Source organism: Mastomys coucha, unplaced genomic scaffold (genome assembly GCF_008632895.1).
Source record: "Mastomys coucha isolate ucsf_1 unplaced genomic scaffold, UCSF_Mcou_1 pScaffold14, whole genome shotgun sequence".
Lineage (NCBI taxonomy): Eukaryota > Metazoa > Chordata > Mammalia > Rodentia > Muridae > Mastomys > Mastomys coucha.
The window spans coordinates 51432586-51447702 of record NW_022196896.1 but is presented as its reverse complement, the minus strand read 5'-3'; the positions used below and the strand labels follow the sequence as shown (position 1 = coordinate 51447702).

General features: G+C 35.6%; 1 protein-coding gene across 32 annotated transcripts in view; it reads left to right on the top strand.

Moving 5' to 3' along the window:
* The window catches only part of Rims1 (regulating synaptic membrane exocytosis 1), a 501635-nt gene that overhangs the window by 217057 nt on the left and 269461 nt on the right, over nucleotides 1-15117 (top strand). For 29 of the 32 annotated variants that reach the window (XM_031367021.1, XM_031367027.1, XM_031367031.1 and 26 more), the window contains 2 exons: nucleotides 1297-1510; nucleotides 3810-3821. In XM_031367021.1, the coding sequence (XP_031222881.1) occupies nucleotides 1297-1510; nucleotides 3810-3821 (226 nt within the window). The remainder of the gene's footprint in view (nucleotides 1-1296; nucleotides 1511-3809; nucleotides 3822-15117) is intronic. The other 3 variants (XM_031367008.1, XM_031367016.1, XM_031367004.1) reach the window with 2 other exon arrangements.

Here is a 15117-nt window from a genome sequence, read left to right as displayed (position 1 = left end):
TATATTATAGAATAAATTTATAAGAAAACTCTGAGCCTGACTTAAGAAGCACACTTGATTTCTAAGTAGATTTGACTTAGTGTCTCTAACAGTTTAGGACCTTAGTTAGGGGCTACATACTAAGTATGATTCTTGATTCCTCTTGTGTTTACAGTTTATTTGTTTATTTGATTGAAGATATTTCCTTGTTGCCATTCCTCACAATCATTTCATTTACTAGAACATATATGACTCACAGTGCTATTTTGTACATCTTTTGAAATAATAGTCATCCTTGACTGTCTCCTACTAACTTGATATTAAGAATAACATATAAAATAGTTAATGTATCAAACAATTGAATGAACTAAGTATTTGTGCATTCATTAAATAAAATGGCAATACATTATTCTTTTATAAAATGGAATCATTATGCCTTCCAGTTGGAAATCATGTTAAGTATTTAACTGTGTTGTATATGAGCTTACTTACATACTTTTGCTTTTAAGTATGAGTTACATAGAAAAAGTACCAATGGCAAAGCAGAAAGTAACAATTAAAGTTCTGTTCAAGAGCTGTTAGAGGTAAAAACCAAAACCAAAACCAAACCAAAACCAAAATCAAACCAAACCAAACCAAACCAAACCAACAAACAAACCCACACATAACATAACCAAATCCCAGTTCTGAAGCACTGCTGAGCATGGGCCTGGCTCACTACCTTCTGTGTGAAGCGTAGCATAAAATGTCAGAATTAACAATGCATCTTTACATTCTGTGTTTTAGGGAACACTCGTGGGTAGCCCACTAGCTCATACACAATGGTGAATTTGGTCAGCTAGTTCCCAGGATATTCTGGTGAGACAGACAGCCAAAGACTGCTGCCTGAGTTTAGTGCAACACTCTCTGTTCTCACTGACAGTGTGCGAAATCCTTCATCTGGGAGACTCACTGTAGGTCAGTGTTTTGTTCCAATAGCTGCTCTATTTATAGCAGTTTAAGATTGAAGGACTTGAACTGATGATTTGGGGGTATTTGGATCTTACAGTTAATGTTCTTATGAGGAAGGTCTTGCCTTAGTAGCTGTTGTTGATACAGCCCTAGAAGTTGTAAAAGTAGAAGGTCTTGATTGAGATCAGAAAGATCAGGGTATGTGTACAGCGGGACAGATTGCTTAGGTTTTCAGCTTGATGGGGAAAATAGATTTGCACGTGCTGCTTTTCCTCAAACAGCTCAAGTGCCATTTTCTTTAGGAATACGTGAGTTTGTTTGTTTTCCTTCATTTACTTAGTTTACTCTCTTGTCTCTTTTGCCCAGGAGATTGCATCAACAGTTTGAAAGCTACAAGGAGCAAGTGAGAAAAATCGGAGAGGAAGCAAGACGTTACCAGGGAGAGCACAAAGATGATGCCCCAACGTGTGGAATCTGTCATAAGACAAAGTTTGCTGATGGATGCGGCCATCTCTGCTCCTATTGTCGCACCAAGTTCTGTGCACGCTGTGGAGGCCGTGTGTCTCTGCGATCGAACAATGTGAGTGTCCTGTGAACACAGCAGGGGCCCAGGAGCTGAGCAAAGCTGCCACATTTGCAAGCATGCAAAGCCATATACAATCCAAAGCTGATGCATGCATGTAATATGCGCAGGAACACATCCTTCTGTGTTTTGAGTTTTTATAAGATGCAAACCAGTGGGATAATGATAAATATAGCACTGAATAAGATACTTTGCATATGTGTGGATTTTTATAAATGATTCCCATTCTAAGCCCAAAGCAAACCTGTCTAAAGCATTTATTGTTGAAGTAAATGTAAACTTAGTATCACTAAGGATTATAATTTCAGATTTACTATCAAGCCAAAGAAATACTGACAAGTTTATATTTGTCAACACACTTTTTATAAAAAGTATTCAAGTATTTAATGGACATATGAAATAAACCTGATTTTAAATGTTGGCATTATAGGATGTATTCCTACCTGAAGCTGTTTCCTAATTTTGCTGAAATAAGACCACAGTCTTCTGCTGTACCATAGTTTTAAGTTAGCACAAATATTTTATGCTTTAAGATCCTAAATAAAAATAAGTTCTAATATAACAGGACCCAATGTTACCATTCAAGACCCATATTAAAAAATATTTACTGTAGAATCTATTTCATATATATTCTACAGTCATCTTGTATTCAGCTCACATTGAATTCACAATGCAATGCAATATAATACATCTATAATCTCACATTCCCTGTGTTACAACAGTAGAATTGTTTTTAGAGAAAGCCAAATTATTTTTTTGGTTGAGATCTGTAGTATAGTATTGAACAATTGTGATGGTCACTCCCTTACAATTTCCCCTGTAGTTAGCTCGAGAACTTACCATGTTATCTTACCATGTATAGAATATGATATAAACTTATTTTAAACCATTAAAGCTTTAACCACTCTTGAAATTCTTCTAATTTGGAAAAATCAATTAAAATTGAGAACAAACTTCCCAATTGACCAGGTATTAGTTGGTAATCTGAATTGTAGTAGGATATTTTAGACTCTCTTCCAGGGGAATTACAACATGGAGTATAAAAAGTATATTTTTTACTTCAATATAAGACTAGTGTTGTCTCTGAACAAGAGTTTCTTTAACTGTAAGACAAAGAGTAGTGATTATCCATTTGTACTTGTTATGAGAGTTGGATAAAAATAATTTAAGGCAACATCACATGTAGAGTCCACAAGATGTCTTTATCAACCCTGCCTCCCGTTTTCAATGTTTGCAAACACGTACTTTGGAATGCACTTTTGTTAGGTGAGGCCAGGAGGTATTGCAACACTCATCAGTTTGAAAGGCGCTGGCGGTGGCACTTAGTGTACACCAGCTGAGGAAGTTAGTGCTGCCTGAGGATCTGCAGCTGTTGAAGCTCTTAGCTTCCCATTACATGGCTGAAGCCGGCCAACTGCCACACAGTTGCTTGCTGGCATCTCGAAGTCATTAAGGTCAAATTCAGGTTGTTTAAAGAAAAGTGAGCCAGGAAATACTTTTTTTTTTCTTTGAAGCAGATACTGAAGCCTCTTTCAGGTCATTCCTCTTATACTAAAATCACCTCAAATGTAAAATTTAAATTTAAAGAAATAAAATGAAAGGCAGTCCAGCCTAAAATGTTGTCTATGCACAAAACCACTATATTGTATAAACATGTGTTCTCCTTTGATAAAATATTGAAATACATATAAAGAAATACTATTTTTATTGTTATGGAATAAATCATGCCTCAAAATACTTATATTTTTCTGTTTATCTATGACACTTTTTATTAGTAGATTTTTTTTCTTAAATTTTGTCTCTAGCAATTTTCACTGGAATTTAATAAAATTTTAGCATCATCTCATGTATTTTAATAAAGTGTTTTCAATAATAAGAGGTAACATGTGGCGAATTGACATTCTTTTCTGAAGATTTCCATAGAAACATTGCCTGCTATTTCTAGCATCTCGATTGATGTTAGTGTTTAGATATTTCTGCCTCGGCTTCTCTAGTGCTAGGATTGCAGGTGTGTGTCAGGACACCTGGGACCAAGGAATGCTTTAAATGTAGACCTACTAATCTCCATTCTAAAGCTCGGGAACTGACCCAATTCTTGCATCCAACACACGGTAGCACATGGTAGGAACTGTGTGTGGGCTTTCAGTAGAGGTTGCTTTTTCTGAATAAGTGTTCTAACACGTTGAAGAAATATATTTGTTGTGATGACATCACTTTGTTAATGTATGGCTCACTCTTGTTTCTCTTCTCTCTCTCTTCTCTCCCTGCCCTGCTTCCTTGGATGTTTTCCCCAAAGGAGGACAAAGTGGTTAGAATCCATACTTTCTTTTCTATGATTTGATATACTGTATTTGTGCGAACTCAAATTGCTTATGAATCTGTTAATCCCAGCATTCCACAGTGCAGTTTTACATTCGGAAGAGCTCCTCTCTAGTTGTCATGAGAATGAAACTGAGACAAATATCTAAGAATCAGACAGAATGCTACATTTGTATAGGAAGTTTGGGTGGACTGGAATCCTGGAAACAGTGAGATCCTGGTATATTCTCCAGCCCATTTCCCCTTAGCTCTGGGATTGGGGTGATAATTTCATCTGTTTGAGGAGCAGTAAACTTTAGTGGGCTTCCGAGTACCTCTCAGGTGTAAAAGCTGGAGACTTAGCAGGAGGAGACAAGCTATACAGACTTGGTCCAGACAAGAGATCAAGTTCAAATCAAATATAGGACAAAGCATAATGAGGTTGCTTTTCCATGGGACACATGGCATAATTGTCATGCTGTGCCACATTTTGCCCTTTTCTTAGCTCTTGTGTATAACAATTGTTCCTTGGGGATTAGAGATCACATTTAACCCTTACCAACTGTAGAATCCACAATGGCTCCCTGAATTTGGAAAGATGGGGGTTCAAGTGGTGTCTACCTTCAACATCTCTATTGTATATTCTGTTTATTTTCCTCTGGTATAAATGATAACATCCCCAGGGCTCATTCATGCCCTGAGTGGCAAGGAGGCAATGAATATTTCTTGATTCATACATCATTTTAGCTGCTTTTGTTAATATCTTTCAGATTCAAATGATATACAACAGTGCATGATGTGCAAGCCTGACATTGAAATGAATATTAATCTCCGTTTTCAAACATCATGCTCATTTCTGGCCATCACTTTTTCTATTGAAACAAGGTTGAAAGTTTATACAGCACTCTAGGTTTTCACTAAATATTGGTGTATGGGAACCATTGGTTTAATGGTTACTGCTCTCTAAACAAATTAACTGAGTAATATTACATATACAATTTAATAAGTAGTATCACTAAGAACAAGTCTATATTTGAAAGGGGACTTGAGTTGCTTCAGAGAACAGAAAGGTAAGTATGTAATAACAATGTTGTTCACAATTGAGATAAAACCAGCTATTCCTGAAGGCCTGGCTAGGTCTATACTATACCTTTGACCACATTCCCATGATGAACAGTAGGTTGTTTTAAACTTACAGGGCTTCCTATGACTGTTGCCTGAACAGTGAGGACCCAGGCAATGGGAATGCTTTAAAATACAATCACTTTCAACTATTCACTTCAAGTTGAATGCATGCACCAGTTGTCTTATGTATAAACTACTCAGTCAAATTTTTTCTGAACATTTTTTATCCTGTTAGCACTTCAATGAATTAATGTTCCAGTCTAAGGAAAGTTTATACTAGATTTTGTCCTCGGGTACGATAAAGAGAATAACAGTATTTTTTTAAAAGATTTGTTTAATTTTGTGACAGTGTTTGTGAGTCTGTTTGTATGCATGCATGCATGCACACATATGCAAGGGGAGCAGAGGAAGCCAGAAGGGAATACCAGATTCCTCCTGGAGCTGGAACTCCAGGCAGTTGTGAGCTGCTTGAGGTGGATGCTGGGAACTGAGCTCTAATCTGTGTAAGAGCAGAAAGCAGTTACAGCTGCTGGACTATCTCTTAAGTCCCAGAATGATTGAGTGTGGAACCTAGTGTTTGAGTTCCAGTCCTTTCTTTATTCTCCAGAGCATGCTTACTTTGCTAGTGGCAGAGAGAGAGAGAGAGAGAGAGAGAGAGAGAGAGAGAGAGAGAGAGAGAGAGAGAGAGAGAGAGAGAGAGAGAGAGAGGAAAAAGAGGAGGAAGTGGGGGAAAGAATAGGAAAATAATGACTAAAACTTACCTTAAACCATCAGTATGATAATGCTGAATTTGACATGGTCTAATGAATTGGTTTAAATGTGATTAAATGATTAAAGATGACCCAAGGCTATCTAATATATATATATATACATTTTCTTAATTAAGTCCAGCCTAATGATAATTACCATAATTTTTATTCCAAAACTACTTGAACTACTTTGTTTTGAAACATTATCCTTACCCTAGGTCTTATCTAATAATAATTTGGAAGATTGTGAATTGCTCACAAGAAAGAAGTATCATAGAGAAGGACATCGGTGTGGGCATGTGTAATAGCTTATAATAGAAAATGATTTTGTATGTGTGCATACATTCATTGTCAAAACTAAGATTATGTGTTTTATCTTGTTGAAAATACTCCATGCATAAAATATAGAGATACTCTGATATTTCCTATAGTGTGTTTAAATTAAATTTATCTTTGTTTTACTCCATTTGGTGGCAGAGGGTGGAATTTAGATCAATCCCATGTTAACACTCATGCATTCTGCTGGTGAATTGGGGGAATGAAGTCTCTAAATGCAATTCCCTGGTTTCCTATAAATTTACATCAGTCTTCTAGCGAGAAAGGATGGATTAAGAATAGAGCAAACAAAATGAACTTGTTACATTTTTAATTTATTTGATTTTCAAATATATATATCAGGGTTTATGTTAAGAATATTTATAAAAAATATTGACAATACTCTGCAAACAGAACTCTATCCTTTTTGGTATTCTCTCAAAATGTGAAACCAACAGATGAATATCTTCTAAAATTTATATAAAATCATTTTATAAATTCAAGATAATTCATTCCATATAATATACATAACTATACCTATCCTTCAGTGTAGTAAATGAGATGCTATGCTTGGGAGTTACTATTTTTAAATATTCCTTCCTATTAAAGTTTCATTAGTATTTTTAAAAATTGTATTAAAGGTAATGTTGATAAAACAAGTATGTTTTTGCTTTTTTTAAAAACCTTATATTACAAGGTTTAACTTGAAAGGGGACAGTAAAATTTCATGTTAAGCTAACCTTATAATAGGGTCTCATTTAAAGGATGGCTCATTCTTAAGAGCATAGAAAATACCCTTATGCACCCATGCACACAAGTACTGTATTCTTTAATTGCAATATAAACAAATGTGAAGCATTTCCCTTGCTAGAATTAAAAGCAACCAAGTTAGAAAATTAAAACTATTTTAAACAAGTGATTTGCATGATTGCATTAAATATTTATTATTATTGTGAAAAATATTCTCAGAGTTGTCCATATTTAGTCCAGAGGTGACGAGGCAGAGGCTTCTAGTACACAGACTTAACTCATTTGGATATGATTTTTAAGAATTTTCTTGAGATCCATTTTTTTCTAGAAAATTTGAATTTTCTGACATTTCTCTTAAAAATTCATCCCACAAAGATATTCTTTATTTAGATATATTTAGAGTTATATAGAAAAATATATAGGTGCAGAAGATATATAAGTAAAAATCTTAGATTATATATGAGATTGTACAAGTTGGTTGGTTAGATTTCTCAAGTGTTTTTCTGGTTTTATTGAACATACCTTAAAGGGAACACAACGTGCAAGTTGCACATAGGAAAGCTGAGAATTCACGTGTGACTGTGCTCACCCATGGACACATGTGTGTTTGTATGTGCATGTGGAGGCCAGGGGTGTCTTTCTCAATTGCTCCTTCATTTTACTTCATTTTATGACAGGGTCTCAATGTGTAACCCTGGCTGCCTACAACTTTAGGCCAGGCTGGCCTAGAACTCAGAGACCTCTCACTCCCAAATGCTAATGCTGAGGTGAAAAGCCTGTCCCACACCTGGTTCCAATTTATTCCTTGTTACAGGGTCTCTCGCTCAACCTGATTGTGTTAGGGTTGCTAGCCAGCAAGCCCAAACAATCCACCTGTGTGGATATCAGTAAAAGGATTCTAGCCACAAGCTACCACACCTGCCTGTTTAGGTTCCCTTGTTTATGTGGTAAGCATTTTACTGAATGAAATATTCCTCTGCCTCCAGATGTCTAGTATTCACACAAAGGTGTTTTAAGACTCCGATTCACTAAGGACTGCAGACATGGCTCAGCAGTGAAGAGCAATGGCGGCTCTTCCAGAGGGCCTGGATTCCATTCCACCACCCACACAATGGCTCAGGACTGTCTGTCACTGCAGTTCCAAGGGATCTGTCTCCCTGTTTTGGTCTCTTCAGGCACCAGGCACATTCATGCAGGCAAAACACCCGTGCACACGCAATAAAAATTCAAAAGTTCTTTTAGGAGTTATTATTCTTTTAGGAGATTTTAGTAGTTCACACTTAACACTTCTATTCTGGAAATGTTTGATGATATTCAGAATCATTAAAGAGTTTATAGGCTTGGTTAGGTTTGATCTCATTCACTTCCTCAGTGTATCTTTATTTTATAGTTATAAAATGTGTTTTAGAGAATTATAAAGATCCATGTTAAGACAAACAGAGCTGTGCTAGGTTATAGAAAACTGAGAATTTTCTATTATGAAGAAGGGATGTGTTAACAGTGTCTATGGAACATATACTGGAATGATGTACTGAATTATGTCTTAAGACACCTAGTTGTAGAATTTCTGGGTCTTATGATAACTTCATATTTAACTTCTTGAGGAATTCCCAGACGAAGGATATTTTTCCCAGGGAAGGATATTTTCAGTTCCTCCAGTTTAGGTCACTATTTGAACACTATGTCACCTGCTCTCGCTCTCACTCTTGCTCTCGCTCCACATGCCACCCTCTCCTCACCTCCCTTCCCTCTCACCTCCCCTTTCTCCCTCACTCCCTCCCCGTCCCCCCACCTCCCACTGCATCTGTGTGTTTACTCATGTAAATATGGAATCCTGGGCAGGTGGAGATATTTACCGGTGAAAGACAAAGGTCAGCCTCAGGGATATTGTAAGAAACAACCAGTGTCTATTTCATGGAGTCTTTCCTTGGGTCGTGGACCTTGCCTATTATTCTAGGTTGGCTGGCCAGTGAACCTAGGATTCAGCTAAGTTCAGCTTCCACAGGACATTTTTATGAGGGTTCTAGGTTTAAGTGTAGATCTTCATGCTTGTGTGACAGGTACTGAGTCCTTTATCAGACTCATGGCTTATTTATTTTTATCGTTTTCTTTAAATTAATATTATTCAGTATGAAGTGAAATCACATCTCCTTCATGGTTTTATAAAACTATATTACCACCGTTATATTAGTTTGATACCTTTGATACTTTGATAATCATTCACTCTGATAGCGAGTTATAGTTTTCTGGTAATAAGTTTCAGAGTTAAAAAGTCCTTGGGTCCATGCTTTTCAAAAAGCTGAAATAACATGCTGCATTGGAAATAGGTTCCCATAGTTAGTGGTGTTCCACACCCATTATCCTGGCACTGAGGGACAGAAGCAGGAAGACTGGGAGGTAAACCAAGCTCTGGCTCTTTCCTGAGCTTGATGCTGTCCTGAGCTTCAAGTGAGAACCTCTCTTCACGCTCCCCCACATCCCTTTGTTCAGAAGGCTTACTGTTGAATGTATTATCACATCACCATTCTGTTAAAGCTATTCAAACAGATTTTCATAGCTCAGTGCTAATTCATTCATCCTTGTATTCGTCTTTATTGATTCATTTCTTATAACGAGAGTCATATACATAATTACTTTTCTTTTAAAATTATCTGTCTTTTCAGTAAACATGATTTGTTTGTTTATGCATACCAATGTGCATTCTGATCAGTGCAGTATAAAAGTTATTCATTATTAAAAAGAATCAACTGCATTCTATCACTAAGCTTAACCAAGCAGCCCAGGAATTATGATAATTGTGAGAAAAGCCTTTTCCCTGGATTCCATTTATCCTGTCATTCATTCATTTATCCTAGGATTTTCAAAAGATTTTTTTAATCATGAATTGTTGAGTTCTGCGTTTAATATAACCCTTTAGTCCACTAATGTATTTTTTAATAAATTCATCATAAAGATGCATATGTATATGTTGTGTGTGTTTAGCTGACATTAAGTATAATACTAAATATATATAATAATTTTGGGAAATGCTATATCTACATATGATTATTTTGGAAACTATTTTACTAAATAGTTTTTTCTCCATGTTAGTGTGTAGAATAATTGAACAGCGTATTTCATCAACATTGCTGGGTATACAAGCCTTTTAATGCCAAATGTATCTTTAATCTATTTGCATACAGCTCTAAGTCTGTTTGATCACAATCATCCCTGAAATTCTGTTTATTAGGGCCTCTTAAAAGATAGTCCTAAGACATACCAAGACCATGTGTACAAAATATATACTAAATTTTATGCAGTTTGAAAATAGTTTGGTGATGGGAGATGTGTTCTGAATTTCATTACTATTAACTTGAAGTTAGGTATTTGGAAGTTAATAATGCCTATTACTGTAGAATTTACTAAACAAAGGCATAAATTGACAATTTAGTTGTTGTGTGATAAATGTATGTAATACTTTCTGTATACAGAAATCCTTCAGTAGCTGATAGTATTGTAAATCTTTCATTTGTGTTGATTTATAATGGTAGAGAAGTAATTTTATGTGTTTCATCAAGAGCATCAGGGTTGTATAATAATTTATCTCCATAAAAATCAGTCAAATGCTTTTTAGTGACAATAAAGTGTCATAGCAGCAGATTACATGTGTAAAGGAGAAACATTATGCTTTGTGAGTCTTTAGTTAATTCTAGGGAATTGAACATGTATGTGTCTCTTAAACTGCACAAAACCATGCCAGTCATCGGTGTATAGTTCAAAACATTAATATGAGCAAAATCACATATATGAGGAAAAGGCATGCAGCATATATTTGAAAGAAAGAATAGGTATCCCACATGAGTAAATAAAAGTGGTCAAGCCAGTCATTGCTGGGACATGGGACCCCAAAGAAATTTTAATTTACTCAAGCTCTCTAAGACCTTTTAGTTTTTAATATTATAAGTTTTATTACTGTCTCACTGTGTGTCAAGTGATGGTCTTCTTAAACCCATACATTTCATTTCTCCTTGACACTCACAGTTCCTATCGATGCCTGAATCATCACTGCTAGTTTTACTTAGTACTGAGGTTCTTGTTAGCTTCTCCAGCTGATGAAGATCTGCTTAAAAGGCAACCCTTTCCCCTGGCATTGTGAGATGATCCCGGGGTGTCTCATAGAGCTATCTCTTGGCATTTTTTCTACTTATACTATTTAACACATTCTACTTCCGTTGTGAAACCTTTGCAGGTTTGCACTCCTATGATGAATACATCATTTGACACACCATATGGAGCTAATTTTTATTGCAGGGACAGTGGTATTAAATGGGAATTAAATGAGTTTTATATGTGATAGGTGTTAATGTCACTAATATTTATTAGATTACTCTTCTTTTTGCCATCATTTTTATTAGATATTTTCTTTATTTACATTTCAAATGTTCTTCCACTCTCAGCCTCCACTACTAATCCTTTTTAGGTAATATATAATCAGTCAGTTGAAGTAGCCTCTCATTTGTATGTATTATGCCAGGAGACTATGACTCCGACTATTTAAGAGCTATAGCTATCCATGTTCTTCTGGATGTGGAGGAATCAAAACACTGTACCTTTCTTAGTGGTTAGCAAGTATATATTTTTAATTTTCCCTATTCATTGCCAGTCATTTTCTTTGTTTTGTTTTCATCTTGCGTTTGTTTTCAAAGCTTGATAGCATGAAAGCTGGAATATTAAGATGGGTTATTAAATATGATATATAGAAAAGGTACTAGGATGCCTAAAATAAATTAAGAAATTTTATAACCAATGCATCTGGGTTTCTATGTTAAGCCTAATCTTTTTACAAAAAGAAGACAAAACAAAACCAACACAAAATATTTTTGAGGTTTTTTTTTCTTCTGAATTTGTTCAACTTTGTGATTAAGGAAAGAGCTAAACAAAGTGAAAACTAATGATTTTTCAGTGCTGAACAGTTTGCGTCTGCCCTCAGCTGTGATGACTGCCTTGTTAGCCATTGCAGGTCCTCTTGGCATTCTCATGGGTTAGGGCTAGGGGTTAGTGTTAGGATATGGTTAGGTGTTCGGGTTAGGGTTAGATGTTCTGATTAGGGTTAGGTAGTTATGGTTAGGGTTAGGTGTTATGGTTAAGGTTAGGGTTAAGTTTATGTGCTAGTGTTAAGATTATGGTTAGGTATTAGGGTTAGGTGTTATGGTTCGGGTTATGTGTTAAGGTTATAATTAATTGTTAGGGTTAGAGGTTAGAGTTAGGTGCTATGTTTAGGTTTGTCATTAGGTAGAGTTAGGTGTTAGGGTTGGGATTAGGTGTTATGGTTATAGTTAGGTGTTAGTGTTAGGTGTTATGATTAGGGTTATAGTTAGGTAGAGTTAGGTTTTAGGGTTATGGTTAGGTATTTCGTTTATGGTTACATGTTAGGATTGGGATTAGGTGTTATGGTTATAGTTAGGTGTTAGGGTTATGTGTTTGGGTTAAGTTTAGGTGTTAGTGTTAGGATTAAGTTTAAGGTTAGGTGTTCTGGTTAGGGTTATGGTTAGGTGCTAGGGTTATAGTTATGTGTTAGGGTTATGGTTAGGAGTTATGGTTGGGATTAGGTTAATTATGGTTATAGTTAAGTGTTAGGGTTATGGTTGGGATTAGGTTAATTATGGTTATAGTTAAGTGTTAGGGTTGGCATTAGGTGTTATGGTTATGATTAGATCATAGGATTAGGGTTAAGTTTAGGTTTTAGTGTTAGGATTTGGGTTAGGGCTAGAGTTAGGGTTAAGGTTAGGGTTAGGGTTAGGGTTAGGGCTAGAGTTAGGGTTAAGGTTAGGGTTAGGGTTAGGGTTAGAGTTAGGGTTAAGGTTAGGATTTGGGTTAGGGTTAGGGCTAGAGTTAGGGTTAAGGTTAGGATTTGGGTTAGGGTTAGAGTTAGGGTTAAGGTTAGGATTTGGGTTAGAGTTAGAGTTAGGGTTAAGGTTAGAGGTAGGGTTAAAGTTAGGGTTAGGCTTAGGGTTAGGGTTAGATTTAGGGTTAGTGTTAAGTTTAGGTTTTAGTGTTAGGATTTGGTTTAGGGTTAGTGTTAGGGTTAAGGTTAGTTCAGCTCAGTTTCCTTTGCCCATCTTTCCCATCTTTTGTTTTTCTTTTTTTCTCATGTTCATTTTTTTCCTCATTGTTTCAACACTGTATCTTGCACAATGAGTTCTGTATTTCCTGGAAGCAATCTTTACTGATATCTGATGGCCTATGTTCATTAAAAAGAAAACCTTTCTAAAATACCTACGGTTTTTTGCTTTTTGTTTTTTCTGGAAGTTTATTCAAAATTCTTGTGATCTAGTATTGGTTTTCCTTGGAGAACCATTTGTTCCAATTTCAAAAAAAAAAATCAGTCTTTAAAAAGTAACTTTTTCATTAATGTTTCACCCTTGACATTTGAAACTGATTCTTTTTCTAAATTCTGTTTTTGGACAAAGAGAGAAGCCATTGGCTTTTGTGAGTTCAACTTGTCAGCTTCCTGAAGATTGAGAAAAAGGTACTATAGGGAGGAGCCACAAAATTGGGACAGGAGAGCAGGTCCCAGGTTTCTTTCTCTCTCTTTTGAGCCAGGGCTTCTCTTACCTTCTCTCTGACATCATTGTGGTGCTGTATCTATTTCACCCACTACTAAAGCCATTCTGCTTACTTCCAGCCACTATGGGTGCCCCTACCATCACAATAGCTCTATTGAATTGTAAAAGGAGAACATCAGGATGCCTTTGCCAGGCAGTCAAATACAGTAGCAGATATTTAATAAGCATTGGTGTAGGTTCAGTTAGTAAAGTGCTTGCACGAGGACGTGGCCTTCTTATCCAGCATTCTAGTTAAAATAGATAGATAAATAAATAAATAAATAAATAGGAAAAAGGAAAGTGTGTGCAATTGGGTAACACACATCTGTAATTCCAGCTCTGAGGATTGTCTAGCTTGCCACTCTAGCTGAATCAGTGAGCACCAGAATCAGAAAGAAACCCTGTGTTACATACAAACAAACAAAAAACAAAACTGGAGAGAGACTGAGGGAAGAAATGTGATATTGATCTCTGGCCTACACACACATGTGGATCATTTCACATTCCACTGTGACAAATGGATAGTCTATTATGTAAGTTTCACAAAGCAAAGGATTTCTTGTATGTATAACCCAGATGATACTAATACGGCATCTCTTCTCACTTTTCAAAATGACTTGTTCATGTCATAAAAATCCTTACAGCTGGATTCCCATACACTTTTTTTTTCTTTTTGTAAATTTTTATTGCATTATGATGAGAAAAGTTACATGATTTCAATTTGTCTGAATTTGTTAATATTTAAAAACATATTTTAATTAAATAGAATTGAATCACATACTTGTTCCCCTTTTGTACCACCGCTCTTCCCAGTGACCCCCTTCAATACCTACAATATCTTTTTTGTCATATTCCTCAAAATTTTAAAATATTATAACAATAAAAATAAGTATTATAAAAGTTGTCTGATATAAAACAACAATCAATTCAATAGTCTTATATAGATGCTTGTCTACAGCAATAGTGAAAATACATTTTTCTCAATATAAATTTTAAATAACTCCAAACATATTAGCTGTATACTTAAAAATAATACATCACTACTAGTGTTTTCTTAAATGAACATGAATATATAATGTCTTTTTGTTTGTTTTGTATTTAGTAGAGTTTAAAATCTTGCCTCTTACTATGGTACAAGCCCAAAATAAGAACAATTTTTAGATATTGGGTTTCATTGTACTAAGGCTGTATTTCAATGACCCTCACATCACCAAAAGATTTTACCTCCATCATAGCTAAGCTGAAAGTTGACAGTTCTGCTGTACTAAGAAATGAATTGTAGGCTCAATTTTTGGATACAGACTTCCTGGTATGGTCAAAGCTATTTGACTTGAGTGAGTGACTTCATTCTCAGCCCACAGAGAACATGTTACATTCATTTAAGAAATGCTGTGTGTATTAAAATGGTCTATCCATAAAGTCATTCACCAACTGTTTGAATGAACAATGGTTCTGCTTAGAGAATGGCACAGACATTAGGTGAGGGTTCATTAGCTGTGATAATTTGGAAAAGCATTCATCTCAGAGAAAGAGTAACTTATAAAGTCATCTTCTTCAAACTTGATAGAAGTGTTACAAGTGTCAAGCAAAGCATTCAGTCTCACTCTTTGTTGTTCTCTTACAAGCCTCCTCCCAATTTAATTGTCTACGTTTCTTTTGGGTATATAAATACTTATGAAATTAGGAAGCTGTTCTGAGAACCATAGTATAGTGTAAAAAACATGAAATAAACAATAATACTAATAGAGAGGCTGAGATAGGAGAAGCAAGATTTCAAGACCCT